The 20,626-nt window shown below is 36.8% G+C and overlaps 2 protein-coding genes across 2 annotated transcripts; both read left to right on the forward strand.

Moving 5' to 3' along the window:
• The first annotated feature begins 3,512 nt into the window (after window positions 1-3,512).
• On the forward strand, window positions 3,513-13,030 carry LOC109043136 (protein JTB-like). Its single transcript, XM_072301537.1, has 4 exons — window positions 3,513-3,589; window positions 10,883-11,037; window positions 12,416-12,512; window positions 12,868-13,030. The coding sequence occupies exons 1-4, from the start codon at window positions 3,513-3,515 to the stop codon at window positions 13,028-13,030; spliced, it is 492 nt and encodes a 163-aa protein (XP_072157638.1).
• Window positions 12,891-19,968, forward strand: LOC109043130 (glutathione S-transferase C-terminal domain-containing protein homolog). Its single transcript, XM_019060226.2, has 6 exons — window positions 12,891-13,030; window positions 14,152-14,494; window positions 15,420-16,193; window positions 17,419-17,631; window positions 17,850-17,960; window positions 18,449-19,968. The coding sequence occupies exons 2-6, from the start codon at window positions 14,186-14,188 to the stop codon at window positions 18,722-18,724; spliced, it is 1,683 nt and encodes a 560-aa protein (XP_018915771.2). The 5' UTR covers window positions 12,891-13,030; window positions 14,152-14,185; the 3' UTR covers window positions 18,725-19,968.
• The last annotated feature ends 658 nt before the right edge of the window (window positions 19,969-20,626 follow it).

Below are 20,626 nucleotides of genomic sequence, written 5' to 3' on the forward strand. Positions count from 1 at the left end.
ATTTTATTTGCGATCGGATCTAAATTGTCTGAAAATTTCAAGAGAAAACACTTATGACTCTCCTTAAAGATTAACATTTTATTGGAGGAAATTTGGCAACTCTCCGGTGTTTTTACGGCGTTTTTCCGTAGCATGGCGGAATAGGTGACTGCGTGACTGCACCATTGAGTTTCAAGATTCCAAAAACGCTTCCTCCTTCGGATTTGACTTAGAGCACGATGAAACTATCAAAAATGTTCAATATTTACTCATATGTGATGATTTTTTATGACAAATTTTGACGTTTAACTTTCTGAGAAACTCGAGTCAAAAAATTGTTTGACCTATAGTTTTGGTTCCGAGAGGACGGTTTCAATAGTAATGATACATAACTCAACTAGCCCAAAAATACGCGATTGAAACAACCTGATCCGGGGGAAGGCTGCATAAAAAGTATCTCATATCCTCATTTTTGGGGGAGGCAGACGCATTGGAATATTAAGCCGAGTACACGCCGCGAGATCTATAACGTTTTGGGTATTTTCAGACCTTATCTGTAGATCACAATCGTCAGTGAGCCCAGCTTAGCACCCCGCAAAATCCAAGACGGCATCGAAACGCCGTCGTAAATCGTAAGCATCGTAGAGCGCAATTCTTACACTGAAAAAAAATTTCGGTGTATTTACTAAGAAAAGGGTAAAATTACCAAGAATTCAGGGTTCTATTTGATCCCAGCTTTTTCTTGGTAAAATTACCATTTATGGAATTGGTAATTTTACCGAGAAATCTCGGTAAAATTATTGAACTTTCTCGGTAATTTTACTGGACCTTGGTAAAAACGCCAATATTTTTTATCGACTGTGGTAGAATTACCGAGATAAAATGGCAAAGTTAACGGGAATTGATTACCAATAAAAGTGGTATTCTTACCTAAAAAAACAGTAAAAATACCGGTTGTTAGGTAAGCTTATCAGTCTGTCTTGGTAGAATTACCAATAATTGGTAAAAAAAAAAGTGAGATGGTATAGGTACCAACGGACCGTGGTAAAAACGCCGAGAAATTTTTTTCAGTGTATAATTATTTTTAAATGCTAATATGGTGCGGGGCTTTTTTACTATAGAATAATCAAATTTGACCAATTTTTTCCCATCTGTAAATTGATTTTCTAATTTCTCATATGATGACTGTATCTAGTGTACAATTCCAACGAGGAAACACGCACGCGGTGCCTTTAATTTTATTCTAAGGCTGTCTAGCGTTCCATTGGCAACGATGGGTGTCTGCGAAGGAGGAGCGAAGGGAGGCGGAGGGAGGGATACATGGATTGAGGGCTGGTGAGACAGACTGTAATGTTCGGAGCGAACCCGAGGTGAGACGGGCCGGAAGAGGGGGCGGGGGGTCGGAGGGGCACGCATCTCCAACATTTCGTTGCTAATATGTGTTGAAAGAATTTCTGTTAAACTGCAAGTAGTTTTGAATAAATTAACGTTATACGTGGTATCATTATGAAAATAGACCGGCGTAAGACGGCGCGGTAATACGTAATAAATATTTGCACGGGGATGTAAATAATTATTTACGGGACGTTCCCGCGCATGCGCTGCCAGCTCGAGCGGGGCGACCCGGCTCGCGCCTCCATCGCTGCCGCGCTGAGGGAAAACGTCGTATGTACCCTCAGGCGTTGCCAAATTTCTCCCAGCCAATCACTAATTTTCGACAAAATTATTGAATATTTGTCTACCAATTTTTCAGATAATTTTGTTTGTAATTTGATCTAAAACTTGTGAAAATTTCAAGGAAAAATATTCAAAATTTTCCTCAAAATTAAACATTCTATCCGAGGAAATTTGGCAACGCCTGAAGGTGCATACGGCGTTCTTTCTTAGCGCGGCAGATTTCGGGGGCCCCTTACCCGATTTGGCGCGCCTGCAAATACCCTTCTGCGCTAATGAACACATTATAAAACTGTTTTTCATTTATTTATCATCTGTGTCCCGTATTTATGCGCCCGATCGATAGCCCACGTTTTTATTGAGAGGTGCTCTATATTTTACTGCCTACCTATTCCTCCTGTCCGACACTAGATGCCCATGACTGGCTAGCGTTGAATGGTTATTAGAAATATCACCCACTGATTTGTGTCTCTCTATGTCTGGCCCCTTTGTTAACAGTCATTCCGTGAATATTTTTGAATCGTATAATCATAGAGTATCTTGATTATGTCGATAGGTACTGGGTAAATCTTAACCCGATATTCACGATGTCGATCTGCGGGCTGATTGTTGAAATTGATAGACAAAGAAGACACAAAGGATATGGAAGGATCCTATTGGTAGAAGTGGATGGTTCCAATGGACTAAGGACGTAGGTAATAGACTAACTGACGGTAACACACGAGAGACTAGATATTTAGTCCATCATTTACCCCCTTTATCTATAAGAACCATCCATTTCAATCAATAGGATCGCTTTATACTCCTCATGTCTTCTTTGTCTATAGCTTTGTCTATAAATATGTCAATAATCGGCCCGCTGGGTCGAAAATTCTTGGAGTGCTGGTACATTTTCAGGGGCCCCTTTTTTCGGGTTGAGTCCCCCTAACTAACCTGAAGTCCTCCTTTAAGTTGATATTTCAAGTTTTTGAGAGCACCTACACGAATCTTCCCCCAAAAATATTAAACATTATGTATTTGTGACTTCGAAAGAGATGCTTTAAAAGCGGCTGTAAATATAATACATTTTATGTATAAAACGTCAAGGAACAGTATTAAAAATAAGGCGCAGTGAAATAAGCCGACTTTTACTCCATAACAGGGCCATATATTTGGAGACTTTAACGCAACGTTAGAAAAAAAGACTGGTAATTAGATTGAGGCTTCTGGGGTCAAATGATAATGTTCTGTATAGTGGATATCGGATATAACGACATCGGTTATAACGACATATCGGGCATAACGACGTAAACTGGTCGGTCCCGGCTGAAATCCCATTCATTCAATGTATTTATGTATCGGTTATAACGACATCGCATATAACGACATATCGGTCATAGCGACGGAGTTTTCGCGTCCCAACAGATGTGGTGATCGGTTATAACGACCTGAGCGACAGCAACAGAGGCCGAAGAGGAGAGGATCTCGTTTCCAGACGCCCTAGAAGCCATCACAACTGTTCAAAAATTCCTAATTTTGAACTCAGAATGGAACGATTCCACTTTATCACACTTTACGCTCGGCCCATAGAGCGTTACAAAAAGGGTACGCGAACACGATTGTGAAGCAAAAAGAAATCACGGACTATTATTCAAATTAGAAGTTTTATACTTCTTCGGTATTGCGCATATGTATTGCAAACATAATGTAGTGTGTAGTGCATGTATTCTCAATATTATAAAATACCTTGTTTTTACAAATTCAAACAAAGTGTTTTAATTAAAATTAGTCCTAGAATAAAAAAATAAATGAATTAAATAAATATTCAATTCAAATAAAATTAGATAAAGCTAATAAACAAAGGTGTTACTGAAGAGATAATGAATCAGCAGCAAAATTCACCGGGCCCTGGAATCCCACCTACAGCACAGCCTTGTTCTCAGCTCTTTAACATAGGGTACGTGCGTAAAAATTCCACTATCGGTTATAACGACTATCGGCTATAACGACCGAACATGGCTGGTCCCTTCAAGGTCGTTATATCCGATATCCACTGTAGTTAAATATGAACTTTGGATTTCATTTAATGGAGTCCTAACAGTATAAGCGGGGCATTAAATGATGCTGTGCTCAGAAAAATTTTCCAATTCATATTCTTGAATCGCACAAAGAAAATCAACAAAAAAATTTAAAAAAATTTTTTTAACCATTCTTGAGCAAATGTGCAAATTGTCAAATGAAACTTTTAATCATTGCAATGTTATTAAGTCCACATGAAATAGGCCGACTTTTACGCCCTAACAATGTCCGTATACTTGGAGACTTTAACGCAACGTTAGAAAAAAAGACTGGTAATTAGATTGAGGCATCTGGGGTTAAATGTGCAACTCTCACTCCTTCAAATCCTACCGCAAGGACCATACACTGACTATTTCCTCAATTTTTAAGTTCAAGAGCTCTGATATCTCAGTCTCCGATTTGATCCCGTTTTAAAAATTTGAGCTATGGATAGGGCTTATGACCAGGATGCGCTTTGCAAAGTGGTTGCGCATGCGCGCAACGCCCAGCGCACCATCCCGCTTGAAGATATTTATAGCGCGTCGTTTATACTGATGATGTGAGGCTTGGCAGGGCAATTAGGATAGAATGAATAATTACACAATTAGGCGCATTTATGTCAAACAACATATTAATACCCTTAGATTAAAACTCCGCCACGCGGCGAGTGAGATAAGAAAGTTGCCCGATCGCACTTTTCAGCGATGGTTAAGGTGCCTTCATTTCTTTTTCAGCCCACGCCATGCCACGAGAGTGGAAAGTTTAACAAATGGAAAGAAACTCATGGAATTCAGTGAGGAATGCAAGTGCATAGTACATTTTGCAACAAGAATTACGCCTCTGTATCGGAATAACAGGAAAAATTGGCGAGAACTTGCGGTATCGAAACTTTCGAAAGTTTTTGAATGACGTATAATTTGCAAATCTCTAATTCAATTTGAAAATCAATAAACGGAAGGTGAACTGAATTTTTTCTGTCAGAGATGCCGCAATCACACGCTGAATGTGGGAGCTGAATGTGGCTTGAATGTGGAAGTCATTGGCCCGATGCCTGAATTTTGAGCGTGACGCGCAAAATTCAGCAACGATTCTCAGCAACCATCGGACTAATGTTGAATTTGTCTGAGCTATCCGAATAGATTTGACACACATCTGGATGAAAATAACCCGAATTTGCGAAATTTCAGCCGTTGGGCGATGACTGTTGACTTCCTCATTCAGCTGCTAAATTCAGCGTGTGATTCCGGCATTATATTTGTCACAGGCAATTTGCAAGCGGTTCACATGCTGTTTCGATAACTCGCTATAACGCGCATCGGCATGATGGAATTTTTAAGGGTTTTGGCCTTCATAAGCACGATCTCGGCTTGGAGCGCCTTCATTTTTTGTGATACTCCACGCATTGTCATGAAGTTTGTTTAGTTGCGTGCCCGATCAAAACCCAACTAATGTCACGGAGTTCACTACACGTTCCTCTGAGTGTGCCTATTTTTACCGTGTTCTTACGGAGGGAAAAGTGTCTATTCACATTACAGGCAACATAATCAGCACTCCAATCTTGTTCTTTTATTTTTGAAGATTATGCTGTTCTATGTTCATTCACCACTGGCTTGCAAATTGCCGACTATTGATAATTGCCTGCGACATATTCAAAACTATATAATGTGAAATGAAAAGATTGCGGAAATTCATCAATTTCTTTATTTTTTACCTGTCCTACATTTGTTTCTTATCTAATTTGCGTGTAATTAAATTACAGTTTAAGAGTAGGTAATTGTAATCTCTGTTTAAGTAAGAAATTAAGTGTATAAATCTATGCGTAGTATAAAAAGTATTAGATGGAAGATAGTTTCTAAAAGCATGGAGCCACGACCACTTGGGTATGGCTCCAATCCATATGGATTCAAATCGCAAACAGTTTCGACTTGATCCCTTTTCGGGTGGATCCGCTCTATTCCAATTTGTATACATAATATCAACGTTATTCAAGAAAAAAATAATAAGTAATCTCGTATTAGTAAAAAAAAATCACTCTTTGAAGCGTCCTTTAAAACATTTTCATTTCTCACTCTTATCTTGCGTGTAAGGGGTAGGGTTTTTTCAGAGGTTGCTCGTTCAAATTTTTTATTATAATTTTGTGAACTGCAATTGAAAACTATTTTGCACATTCGTACTTCAAGCCATGGTTGTAAGGAGCGCTAATTTGATGAAATGCGAGTCTTCCTTATACTTACCGTTTAGAATGGCACAGCGTTTTTTGGGGGACTACTTTTGCAGGGCTGCTGCTGTTTTCGTCGTTCTTAAAGGGTTATCCCTAGTAAACAGTTTATTTCCATAAACGTCTCATTCATATATTTGTGTGCAAACTGGCGTCATGTCAGAGGGTATCAGCCCCGCGGGCTTAAAAAATCGCACCAGTGGGTCTGTAGAATATATTCGCGATCGACAGATACTCGTCAGTCATAATTACCCACTGTGATACCTCATCAATGCTTGGAACGTGTTTACCTCTCGATCAGAAATCTCTCTCTTTTACGATCAATTTAGCACGGTTTGATCTTCCACGCAGATTATTTTCCTATTTGTTCTCCTGTGGTGTTGATAAACATTTCCTTCGCCTATGTATCCAGACTCGCCTAAGGATCCAAATTTTCCGGGAATTAAAAACTAGGAATGAGAATGTAGCATCCCGATACGGCGATGAGAGATATTGTAAAAGAATGTGTGTAAATGAAAAAACTTTTGTTTCTCACTTGCAATTGAGTGCGCTTCTCCGTTAAAGTTCGCCGGAAAAGTCAATTTCAGCCGGGACTTAGCGGGAATGAGAGCGTTGTTACTTTCAGCCTTAGGCTCTTCCCAAGTAGCAAAATAGAATTTTTTTCTAGAAAACAAATATTGAGAAAATTTCCAGAAAAAACAAAGAAAATGAGAGGTATCCAGAAAATAGAAAGAAAAAACATTGCGAGTCAAAAGTCTGACCAAAGAAAATAGATCTATTTCATAGGTCTACTTTTTGTCAACTTTCCATTTGGAAAAAAGATAGAAAATTTATTGAAAGTAGAGTTATTTTCTAGCCAATTTCTTAATGTTTTCTTTTAAGAAAATGCAAGGAAAAAATGTATTTTCTTTCTATTTTCTTGAGTCTATTTTCTAGATCTACTTTATACCTATTTTCTTTCAAGAAAATTGTTTTATCTAGAAAGTAGACATTTTCTTGATGAGCGCCACCTAGAAAGTAGATGACAATTCTACTTGGGTTCTTTTTAACTATTAGTAAATCATGGAATCTAACTTTTCGTTTCTGACTTTTTAAATTATGGTATACGTTTTTAATCATACCAATACTCGTAGCAAATAATTTAAAAATATCTATGAAATCATGAATATCAGCACAAAATTTTAGGACAAACATTCGACAAAAATGTTAATAATGCAGGAAATTTCTATTACCTATTTTTGAGTGAAAATTGTTGAAAATAAGTAAGTTTTAAATTTCATAGGATAATTTTTTAAAATTTAATGATTCAATGCATTTATCAAAACAAAAACTACTTCACCAAAATGTCAGAATAAAAATCTACTATTTTAGTTTATTTTATTTCACTATTTCACAGTATGTACATTATTTTAGTATCCTAAAATTTTAAGCTGAACCATCAAAATGAGTTTCACCACCAAAAAAGTTATGGCAGCATGAGATCAATCGTAGTTTACAAGACATGAAATTGTAGATAATAACTCTCTTCGGAAAAATAGCGAAACGAGGCATTCAAAATCTTGATGATACGAGGATTTACAGGGTGTCCCAGGATTAAGTACGAATATTGAAGGAGTCGATTCTTTGAGTCAAAAGAAGACTTTTTTGTAGTACAATTTTTTTTCGAAAAACGCTTTCCGTAGGGGCCCCATTATCCCCCTATTATCAGCTCCCTACTAGTCCCTATTATCTCGAAAACGATGAGTTATAGCGAAAAAACGCAGGGGACATTATCTCAATATTTTTCAACGCTGAATCTTGTAGTGCCGTCAAAAATCGATTTTTATCGTTAGAAACATTAATTTCGGCCACTTTTAGGTTCGGTACCTCCCCTAAACCCCCCTCAAAATGAGTTTTACCTTTTTTGGAGGTCAAAAATGAAAAGAACGCTAAAAATTATTCCTACTTACCAATCTTCATTAATATTGGTTGATAAACATTGCCGCAGTGTTAAAAAGACGATTTTTTCCCTCCAATTTTGGGGAGTCGTGGCGCCCAGGGAAAGCGTTTTTGGGGAAAAAATTTATACCACAAAAACGTCTTTTTTTTGACCCGAGGAATCGACTTCTTCAATATTCGTATTTAATCCTAGGACACCCTGTATAGAGAGAGAGACACACAGAAAAAGAGGTTGAAAACAGCATAGCTATACGAAGGAATAAGATGTTGCATCTACAGGAATTGAAGGCTGAACAAGCGTTCTCTTCGTTATAGGTTAATATTTGTTATAAGAGTCTTGGTTCTCAGTATCTCAGTCAGAATGGTAATTGCGCGACGTGAATTTGAGTACCTATTTGGCGAAAAGAAGTACTGAAAACTAAATTCTAAAATTCTTGAAGAAGAATAAATAAAAAAAAATATGCAAATTATTTTTTTCGATTCGGTTTTTAAAAGAAATATCGAAAAGCAGAATTGCAATTATTTTAGGTTACATATTTTGAAATAAAATTTCATAAAGCCATGCTCAGCAATTTTCATGATAGTTTGACTGTTCAAAACAAAGCAAGAAAACCTGGAATGTCAATACTGTCCCTTGTTTTTCCGCTATAGAATTTAGCGAAGATTAAACAAGAATTTTAGATCCATTCGCGAATTACCTACATGGACAACTTTCTTTTCCACATTTTTGGACTGCACTCGGAAAAAAGTTTCTTGGGGCTAGAGCCTAGACTCTCAAAAAAAATTAAGAAGAAAAAATTCACTTGATTCAATCGGAGTTTTGCTTGAATCGAGAGCCAAGCCTTTTAATATAAGCGGATTTCCTTTTGATTCAAGCTAAAGTCCGATTGAACCAATAGTGTTTTTTACATCGTCAAATATTTCAAGAGTCTGGACTCTATACGTACAAGAGACTTTTTTTTTCAAGTGTGCATCTTTTCTATTTAATTATGAAAATGCCTTAAAAAATCGCCTCTTTTTGTAATTTAAAAGCTTATTTTGGCGAGTGTTGTGTCATGTCATAAAGTTTTTCTTTGACGACTACTCTAGGAAATTTCAAACTGGGTCAAATTGACCGAAACTCTGTTTTTTCTAGGGAGTTACATCTGGCGGAAGGAGAGGGGAGTGAGAAAACGACAGTATGTCACCTATGTAAGGTGAACATTTGAAAAAAAGCATTTCTTACCCCCTGAAACATAATAATATTGATAAAATGCTTTCCAAAACTAACAAAGGAAATGCTTTCAAATATTCGGGTCGATTTAACTCGACTCGGGCTGTAGCGTATAAAAGGTCTTAGGCATCTAAGGGTTAACAGAGTGATAACTTTAAAATTTACTAACTTTTCTGCGATGGTCACTTGGAGTCCTTTACTAAGAGCGCAACGTAAACCAAAATGCCTTCATATTTTTGGGTATGCAACACGCACATCTACAGACCACGAATAGTTGCATGTTGCATCCTCCTGCCGCCTGTGGCAGCATTCCCCATTCGATTCCGTGTATCAGAATGAAGGGAGTGGAACGGACTGAACCGGAAATCATGATGAAATGCAAACCACAGTGAGGTTAGAAACTTGTTTACAGTTCGAATTCAATATGTTTTGTTTTGCTTTTTGGTTCGAATAAAGGATGAAAAAATCGAAATAATGATTGAATCATCATTGAATCATGTTCACCTAAGTGTATGTTGCTGAGTATCATCTTCCTCGGAGGGTAAGTTTTGGTCTCCTCTAATTTTCACCATTTGCCATAGAATAATAAAGCTAACGCCTATAGAAGAGTCACTCGCGTAAGCGGCCGTTGTGACTCTCGCCTGTTGTGTCCAGGTTTGGTTAGGTCCCGTTGCCCTATACTTTTCTGAACCCGCCAGCTCTTTGCAAGGTTGTCAAATGTAATAGTAGGGCCCAGCTAATTGCAGGGTTGCCAAATGTAATCAGTGGTGCCAAAGAAGAGTCTAATGTTATGTAAGTGTAAAAGTCACTGCCACAGAGTAAAAGAGTTTGAGTATCAAAATTAATGTAACAAAAACGATTTCCACAGCCTCGTCGTGCTCATGCTGGCCAGATGACTGATAAAATCACATGTGATCAGCTACAGTTAGAGTGTTACAGTTGGCTATTGCCGCCATTTTCATTTCTGAATGTAAACAATACCCGCCAGCTCCAGCTCAAGAGCTCCAGGTCCCTGTTCTTCTTCTTCGTCACGAAATTGCTACTTTCCTGCCATGATGCTATTAGCTTTTGCTCTTTATTGGTAAATCACCTCATCATTGTCACTCACAGTTCACGCCTAATAAGTTTACACACTTCTAAACTGCATCGGAGGATTGTCTGACGTCTCTTCCACATTTTGGTAAAGCAAGCGGAAGAATCAAAATGGCAGATCCTCTGTTGCAATCTCAAAGTTTGTAATCTTGTTTGGCATGGTCTCTATCAAATATGTATGTCAAGGAACCATTTCTTCACACACCGATGGTGAAACTGCTGGAATGCATATCGCGTTCAAGATGTTCCAAAATCTGTGCTTCCATTTTATTTTATCAAAGGAGAACAAACCCGAACTCTTGCTTGAACTGGTCATGGAATATTCCTCACACAGAGGAGATAAATCAGAGGATCTCTCAAGAAATGACATCAAGTCTTTTTCCATTTAAAAGAAAAGTATGATAGGAGCGTAGATATGAAGGAAACCGAGAAATTCATCTTTGCAGTCTCACCGTCATTATCATCATGAGACCCTAAAGTCCACTTAAATTTTCTCAAGCTGAGGTGTATTATTTCCGAAAGATAGATAAATTCATCTCGTTTGCCTTGCTGCTTTGAACCACCCTGTTTGCAAATTGCATTGATAGCCAAATAATTTTTTTTTTTTATAGCCTCAGAAAAGATAATTGTATCCAATAGTAGTATACAATAGTAAGCAAATGGAGGGGGGGGGGGAGAACTGATCTGCATTCACAGAACTTACTGTATTTATTTTTTTCCTCTATTTCAAGGATTACACTTCTGGTTTTAATAATCGAAAGCAATTGGGCATCAGCAAACAATCGACCTGGCCTAGAGCTGCTTGAAAGGAACATCTCTAATCCAGCTGAAGCTTGTCCACAAAACGAGCAATACACTGTTGTTCAACCTTGCCATCCATGCACAGGTATATTTCATTTTAATGAATTTTTTCATCATTACCTCTCTCTCTCATACTTGCAACATTTTACTTCTACTGTTTCTTATCATTAAGTATTTTATTTGAAGGTGCTTACCAATTGTTTGATTGAAGTCAAAGTTATTGTCACATAAGTGCATATGACTTTAGGGATCTCGGGTTCTTTGAATGTGCCAATACACCTGCGTTTCAACCCTTAGATCAATAAATCAAGGCGCTCACCTAACTCCGCTCATAAGCCACCACTTGTTGTGTCGTATACTGTAGAACGCTCGGTGATTTCAAATCATCAATGTGAATGGAACCCATCCTCCCACAGATCACCAGGCAAATGACAACCTTTGGTCTTCTCCTCCGCTCCCTGTTGTCAACTTGTTGATGTCCGTCTGTGCCGCCATCCTCTGTGATAAACTGAAAATTGAAATATTTGGATCTCTACAGAGGAACAAGTCTTTAAGCATTTAGAGCTCTGAAAGTCTTCATAAATGTCTGCAAAAACCAGAATTTTAAATTTGGCATTCAAAGAAATTAAAACGTTCATGGTTGTAAATGTTAATATGTTAATGGCCATCATTGTTGGAAATTATCTTTTCACAATTTCAAATTTGCTGGAAAATCATTTCAGCACGCCCTGGACGTCCAATGAGCCTGTTGCAAACTTTTGTTAGAACAAAATTAAGAGTTGTTTCTTCTAGATGATGTCTCAAAAATCATGATGAGCGCATCGGCAAACTCTGAAATGGACTCCTAACTTCACAATCTGCGTAAGAAATTTGCGATTTTTTAAGCTTCCCGCTTCAAAAAGGATACTACAGCATAGGTGAAAATTTCGTCAGGGGAGTCGTTCCATTCAATCCCTGCTCAACATGGCGGATATCTATCTACGTGAGAAAAATTTGAATGTAAACACGCCGATTGTTATCAGGTGGTAAGAATCATCGTCCCGTCACATGTGTCTGGCGGATTGGCGTTGGCTATGTTGAATATTGCGTAGTGTCCTTGTGAGCAGGGGTTGGATGGAATGACTCCTCTAACGAAATGTTCACCTGTGCCGGGGTATTGTTTTTGAAGCAGGAAGCTCAAAAAAACGCAAATTGTGAAGCAAGAAGTGCATTTTAGACTTTGCCGATGCGCTCATCTCAATTTTTGAGACACTTTCTATGAGTAACAACTCTTATTTTTGCTCTAGCAAAAGTTTGCGACAGACCCATTGTAATTGAAATTAATTCCACTCGCAGAATGCTTTGAATTTGTCATCAGTATTATGTCATCATTATTAAGTGAATGTCTGGCTTTCGAGTCGCCAAGACCGTTTAGTTAGATCATGATTAGGTCTGAGCTCATACTACAAATCTTTTCTTTTCAGATTTTGAAATTAAAAGCAAGAGTGTTCAAATTTGTGCCAAAACTCATTATAAAGAAGGAATCAAGTGTCTGAAGTCAAATCATGTAATCTACCAAAGGTAATTTCTGCACTCAGTTGTGTACATTGAAATTTTCTATGAATTCAGCAGAAGATCATCTCTTTGCTAATGTTATATTTGTGTTTATCCTGCTCTTGTTGTACGATAATGACCTTTTATGTTTTTGACGAAATTTTCCAGTTCTGAAACTAAATGAACTATGGTAAGAGTCAAAACATTTAAACATACTGGCTTTTAATCTTCTCTATAAATTATAAACATAATCATGTTTTTATCTCCCTTATAAATTTAATCTTAAATCTGTTCAGCACTCTTTAAGCAAAATGAGAGTGCATTTACTATTATATTCTTTAAATTATAACTTACAATAATTTCTTTTTAAATATCATTTCAGCTGTACAAAAGTAGCCTGGCTGGAAGAAAAACGTTTTTGGGTCTTCGAATTCTTAATGGGCACTTCAAGCTTACTCTCAACTTGCGTAGTAATTTTGAGACAGCGTATTTTGGACCATCGTCTGATGAGGAAAGTCCAGAGACAGTTAGCAAATAGCGTTTAGGTAATACTTTTTTGACTACTCATTGACTTTGGTTTTTTCTGTAATCATTAAACACTAATTTATTTATTTTTTTTGTGCATGGTAAAACAAAATAAAAGAAAATTAAAACAGAAGCAGCATCCATGAATTGTAACCTTGAATTAGCCTCCGAAAATGTTCTGTCCTTTCGTCATCTTCAATTTTGATGTCAATTTTTTTTTATCAAACTGCATCATCTTAAAATCCCTTATATTTCCAGAGTCAGTTGTTTTACTTCTCAGTTACTTTCTGCTCTCCAAAACGTCAAAAGGACCCCGCTCACTCCTTGTAGGATTGTGTATCATGATTGATTTCCCTTTTTTTTTTTATTTATTACATCAAACTCGTCTATGGATGCTGATCTTAAGACATCATTGTGCCAACTTCCTACAAGCTACCATTTTCGCACAATTCTTGGTGAAAGGTTCAATAATTCCTTGAATAAAAGGAGGCAGGATGACAATAAAGAGCAATAAGACCCCTCTTTCTTTCAGTTAAAACAAAGAAAAACTCAGCTTGTGAGAGGCAAAGGGGAGAGTGGGAGAGAGAGAGAGAGCGAGCAACTGATTTGGATGGTCAAGCGAAAAGGCGTGCGGAATCTGAGATAAGACTGCTGCTCTGGTTTTCCTGATTTCCTTATTCACACACAGCCGACCATGCTCTAATGCTGAAATGAGGGATCTCTTCGATTCTTAATCGCCGCCTGCCTCCTTTTATTTAAGGAATTAATGAAACTTCCACAACGCATTGTGCAATAACAGAAGCTTGTAGAAAGTTGGTGCAATGATGACTTTTGATCAGCATCCTCAGATGAGTTTAATGCAATAAAAAAAAATGTGAAATCAATCATGGTACACATCCCCATAAGGAGTGTGCGGGGTCCTTTAACTGTTTTACCTCTGCTCTTGCGTCTCTCAGTAATGATAAGTCACAACATCTAGAAGATCTTAGATGGACGTTTTGAGTTGCCGCTTATTTTTGTATGAAGTCCAACTTTCCCCTCATTCCTCTTATCTAATCAAAAATTTGTTTGAGGATGCATGTTCTTGGTCCTTTTAAATGAACTAGGAAATAAAAACTTTTGCCCTCTTGTCTCTTTACAGAAAACTGCATGGAAGAAGAAGGAAGAAAGAAGCAATGGTAGCCATGGATGGGGAATTATACTTGGAAGTCTATGAGCTCCATGCTAATTATGTTAAATGCCCGGTGGAGACCTCTGTTAGCCTTTACCTTCTCAACTATCTCAAAATCACCAATAACGTTTTCTTCTTGCAAGTGGATAAGTCCCCTGGGATGACTAGCTATCATATGACTTTAAGTGATTGTCAGTTTAAATTATTGACAAAAGGTGAATTGAATCAAATTGTGGGCAACTGCCGGCTACCAGCCTTCCTACTTGTGCAAGAACATTACTGCGTTGCTGGTTTATGTGCTGTTTTGAGACAGGTTGGTACTTTACGATAGATGATTCTTCTCTGCTTTTTGGGGAAATCAAATGATCAGGATTTACATAATAATAGAAATCATGAAACCTTATCATTGTGTACCTGCACAAAGGCAAATTAAAAGTTAAAACTGCAAACATCTTTGAATAAATTTGACAGTGGTCAACCCAGGTGAACTAGAATGTTTCATTTCTAATGAGAATACATTTGACAGCACCAAATCAATGGAAAAAAATTAACTTAAAGTACCCAAACATTTGAAAAGAATTATGATGCTTTCTTTCATGATGAACTATTCAAGCAGTCCTTTCACATTTAGTCAATTATCTATTTGGCGATAAAACTGCGGAAATACAAGTCTCAATTAATCGCTTATTATTTTAGAATTTCTGTTCCTATTTAATTTTTTCAAAACAATTGTTTGGTGTTTTTGAAAGGGAAAATTAACGAAGAATATTTGAAAGGAGCAATATTTAAGAAACAGAAAAAAACGTGAAGTTTGATGCTGTACCGATAAGTGGTGTGTTGTCCTCTGCAATGAATTGATTGATCTGCCATTTAAACCTATAGCAAAGGATTAATCATGAGGGTGTTTGTAACAAACAATTCAATCATTGATTCTGTAACATAGCTTCAAATAGGAAATTATTGATAGTCAATTTTTCTTGCTTCGCCGCTGTTAACGATGATCAGCTATCCTTCAATAAAATAAAATAAGACGATCAATCCGCAATTAGATAATGCAAGTTAATCTGCTGGCTTTGATCTTTGTCATCAACATGTAGTAGACATCTACTTGATTCATTCTTCGGCTGATTTTACAATTATTATTTTCGCTGTTCCACTAGCTTCTTATTCTGTGTCTGTAAACGTAAAAATGAAATGAGTCAAAAGTTGCTCTTATGTCATTATTTAAATTGTTCTAGATTGTGAAAGCTAGTGGTGAAAGCAACAAATGGCTTCTAGGGTTTCGTGAAGCAACTATGGCAGCATGTGCAGAAGTATCATTGTGGACAAGACTTGGCGAAGTAGACTTGCCGCAGGCTGTTGAAGAAGTGATCAAATCCAACTCAGATGTTGTCACAATCCCAGTTCACATAGTACGGTTTGAAAAACACTTGGAGCAGCCCCTGCGAACGCACAATGTCCAAAAGTTTGATCAATTAAAGGAAAATTGTGACGACAAAATTCTTAAGCCCTTGTATGCGGAAGGTTTTAGCATGACATTGGCCGATTTAGTGATCCTGTTTTACATCCACGTTTTTCTACAAGCAACCGAGAAATCTGTTTTAGAACATATCCCCCATGTTTCAAAATGGTACTCGCTGATGATGTCTGAAAGTAAAGTTAAAAAGTGCTTTGATGTGTTCAAAAGTTATCCAAAAACTTTTAGTTCCAACTCTAAAATTGAGTATCGAGTTCCTGAAGTCTCCAATTCTAATTTGTACCGGAAAGAACCAAAACGATATAAACCAAAAAGTAAAGTCTTTACAGACCAAAATGAAGTTGACAGTCTAATCAACATGATTAATGAAATTGATTTCGGAATTGGTGTGGATGAGCTGCCGTATGGACACGAGGTGCCTGTGGACTGGGACTCAATACCATTTCATGCGCAACCTGAGGGCGGTCATTTACCACAAAAACGGTTGCTAAGAAAGCAGCAACAATTAGAAAATTTGATGAAAGCTGTAATCAAGGTGGGTGAAGAAAAAGAATTTCAATCCCTTATTCACTAAAAAATTTCTTTGAAAAGGTAGAAATATTCTGTTTTGTGAGAATGATTCAAACTTCCCATCAGGAAAATAAAGTCTTCTTTTTGCTGAATCTCTCTCATTATCGACCTTCACTATAGAATCACATCTGAATCTCATATTTTAGATAGGGCACAATTGACACAACTAGAGACCTGCAGCCTGATTGTTGACATTTTGTGTTTGTCGGGTAGACACAGATGACATAGGTCAAAAGGCAGAGGGTGATTGTTTGGCTATGTCTTATTGCTGCTTTATCGTATCTTTGTCAGGTGGGATGGATGACATACTGTCTGAAACTTAAGAGGTGCCTTTAGCCTGTCGTGAGTTCCACCCAACTTAGGCATGACAAAGTAGCGATAAGACATAGCCGACAAATCTTGCTCCGCCTTGTCATCTATGTCTACCCAACAAACACAAAGTTTCAACGATCAGGCTTCAGGAAAATGAAGTCCTCTTTTTGCTGAATCTCTCTTCTTATCGATCCTTACCATAAAATCACATCTGAATTCCATACTTCAGATAGGGCATAATTGACACAGAGACCAGATAAAAGGACGGAAGATTAAAAAATGAGGACGAAAAAGGAGGAGAGCCTCTCCTGACAGTCTGGATGAGGAGGGAGAGGGTTTGGCCTAACTTTTGTGGAATCTGGCCTTGATACGAATCGAATGTCAACAGCATATTGCGCTTTACTGCGGGTGGGTTTTTATTTTTTCAACTTCCTACCAATGGTAATCCAAAAATATTCTTACGAGTTTTACAAAGATAAATTTGAAACACAGATGCATTGATGGCATTTCTTATCATTTAAAGTAGCAGGCTAAACTAGTCTCATAGCTTAAATTCATCATTTCATATGGGCTTTCCCCCTCAGAACATTGCATGTCACAGAAAAGGCACTTTTTCCTGACGTTCAAATGCTTATTATTTCAAACCAAATTAAAGTTTTAGAAATTTGCTGGGGGAAGTGTTAGCTTAATCAATACGCACTAGGATACCAGAAAAAAGAGCAAGAAACAGAGACATTTTTTTTTTGGTTTGTTGGATGTTAAATTCCTTGTCCATTAATGGTTATTTTCTCTCTTTATTTTATACCATGATGACTTTCCTCTTATCTTCCTTCTCTTTATCATTAATGCTACTCTGCTTTATCTTCTTTATTTTGCAGATTGCCAGAGATGGAGATAAAATTGTTGATTTTTGCTCTGGAGGAGGCCATCTTGGAATTGCAATCGCCTATTTGCTTCCCAAATGCTCGATAATTCTCTTGGACAACAAAGAAAAATCTCTTTCCTCTGCAAAAGAACGTATTGCTAAGCTTGGCCTTCAGAATACTGTCATCATTCAGTCAAATTTAGATTATTTCATAGGAAAATTTCAGGTAAGCAGCTCTCTCACCAAAATTAAATGTTTGAAACCAAAGTTTAGCTGTTTTTCTTGCAAGGGCTAAAATAAATCGGTATTTTAATGTATTGTAATCTAAAATTCCATGTTATTGAGCATGGCAAAGGGGCTGCTATTCGCCCATAAATGCCAGGATTTCAATGCAATCAAAGTGTTAGAAATGAAAAAATGTTTAAATGGGAATTTTTTTTACAGATCGGAACATCACTGCATGCATGTGGAGTGGCTACAGACCTTGTAATGAAGAGTTGTGTGGACAGTAAAGCAGCTTTTGTTGTTTGTCCTTGCTGTTACGGATCCTTGAAAGTAAGTTGTTCGAAACTTTCATACTTCATCAGCAAACCCTCAGATTCTAAAAAAAAAAAAAAGTTCAAAAATTTCTCAAGTACAAAATTTTAGAAATTTCACATACTTTGCCAAATATGATTTGGTAAAGTTTTGAGAGAGAAAAATTGCAAGAACCTGCTAATAATCATAAGTACCTACTAAACTACATAAAACCGCTCAGCAAAGTTTGAATTCCCACACCAAAATTTTAATATATAGTGTACTAAATTGGAATTGGTCATCTAATTTTAACCTTGTAAAGTTGCTCATGGCTCAAAAGATTTTTCAAATGAAAATATCTTAAAATCCTCTACTGGTACTGACTTCTCACTCATTTTCCTCATTCACTGCATTTTGTGATTATGCGTTACAATTAGCTTTTCTGACAAATATTTTCTTTTCCATGCATGATCATACTCATCATGTGCTATATAATTTTTAAAGCCTTGTTCCTTTTCTGTTTGTAGGACAACCATGTGTTGGAGTACCCTCGGAGTCAACTAATTGCAAAGTCCAAGCTCTCGCCTCGTGATTATTTGATTTTGAGCCACTGTGCCGATCAAGTTCACGGTATTGAGTACAGTAAATCAAGTCAAGGTGAAAAATGCATGGCATCTCTGGACTCTGATAGATTATTGTATGCAAAAGAAAATCATTACAAGGTTTTCATCTCAAAGTTGGTTCCTAAATCGTGCACCCCAAAAAATAATCTGCTTGTTGGAATTCCCATCCCAACAATTTAAGTACCTGTCCCTGTACTTATCCATTTTATTCTTAATCAGGGTATGAGTGTAATCTCAATTTTCCAGTTTCAGCGAGTCCTTGGCACACATTTTACATCTCCACTCTTGCTGTTTCTTGGTTTTCTGAGTTGATAAGATACTTTTTCATAGCGTAAGAAAATCTACCTGCAAGGAAACAGCAAATGATTAATTAAAAAAGAATCTTGCAGATCACCGTTTTACTTCTCTGTGATTTTTTTAAAAAAAAGGAGAGAAGTTCTTCGAGATGGATCTACGGTACATTCAATAAAAATATGATGATCCACCAATTAGATGATAATCTCTGGATTCTAAGATATTTCTTTCAGAAATTTTTGGAAGGTATATCAGGGTGTATTGTGTGAGGCATGTATGTACAAAATTTGATCAGGAATCACGTAGATATAACTACAAAAATTCGTTCCAAATGAATATTGTAACTTTTCTTTGTCTTTCGATTTACGATTTTTACTCAGGATGCTCTTTGAATTTACTTCATAGTATTCCTCAATCAAATTTTGCTCAAGAGTGCACTACACTCTGCATTGCAGTACTGTATTCTGTCAAAGATTCTCACAAAATTTCTTAACATCTAGAAATAATGAATTGATCTATTGGCTATGGAATCCGCCATGGAGACGGAAGCAGCTTATAAGCCTACCTTTAATGAAGCATCGTGTGATAACTATTTTTCTAAGTCGTTTTATTTTCCTTTCTGTAAAATAAGTAAATACCATTATTTCCTTGTAACTTCAATTTGTATTTTTCATTAAAAATAAATCTGCCTTGGCACCACTTAATACAGACAACCCATTCCTATTGTCCCAGGAAAGGCAAAACTTTTCCTGTAATGAATATGACCATTTAGTAATTTCCTTTTATTTTTATTTTTTTGCAACTCCAATTCTAATTTTTGGCACCTCTACTTTTGATTGCCTCTCAAAATGAAGTTAACACAGCACTATTCTACGATCCTGCCCTTCACCTTAATCGGGCCACACTTTTAATTTTTTCTCTTTAGGTATTTCTTGCCTCAGAATGTCTTCTCTTTTCAAAAATGTCTGTTTACAGAGGAGTTGCTAATTATTTCAAGAAATTAATACTGAAAAGAAGTCAATGTCTGATTATTCCAAGAACTAATCTCCATTGGCCAGTCCAAAAATATGTACTTTGATGTATCATACCTCCTGTATTAACAGCAATAAAACATTGTTTGAAGTTATTAACTACTGGTCTTATTTCATTAGTGAACTTAGGCCCTTTCCTCTGTTTCTCTCTGGATGATTAGCGACGAGGTGCTATAATTAGGCTGTATGTATTTTTTGCTTTTTGGCAGCAACTATCAGATACCTTTGGGAGATCAATGAGAAGGCGCAATTGAGCAACATTATTATGCACCATATCAATGAAATGAATTTACCTAATAATCTTTATGTCATACAATGAGCGCACTTTTGTCTGATATAGGCTCCGTACATTGTCAGTCTTGTTTAATGTCCATCCTCTTTAAAAAACTGATGTAAATGTTGACACTCAAACTCTGAAATAAGCTCACCTTATTTATTCAAAGCTTTCCCATCCAACGCTTTTAAACATATTGAAAAATATTTTACCGTCAATGACGAGTTCAAATTTCTCTCAGAGGTTTTTCTTTTTCTCATTAAGTATGTAGATAGCTGCTGCTCGTCTGCAATGACCACATTGTGTTTCAATATCATTCTGAGACTTTACCTTATTCATATTGTTGTACTGATTGTAAGCCATAAAGTTATCCAGGAGACAGTACTTAATTCAATTATTACAATGCTTGATCTTTCTCTGAGTAATTTTTTATCAGAAAATTTGCACAAAGTCGGGTGCAAGTCGAGGGTTTTTCTGTAATTT

Source organism: Bemisia tabaci, chromosome 6, assembly GCF_918797505.1.
Source record: "Bemisia tabaci chromosome 6, PGI_BMITA_v3".
NCBI lineage: Eukaryota > Metazoa > Arthropoda > Insecta > Hemiptera > Aleyrodidae > Bemisia > Bemisia tabaci.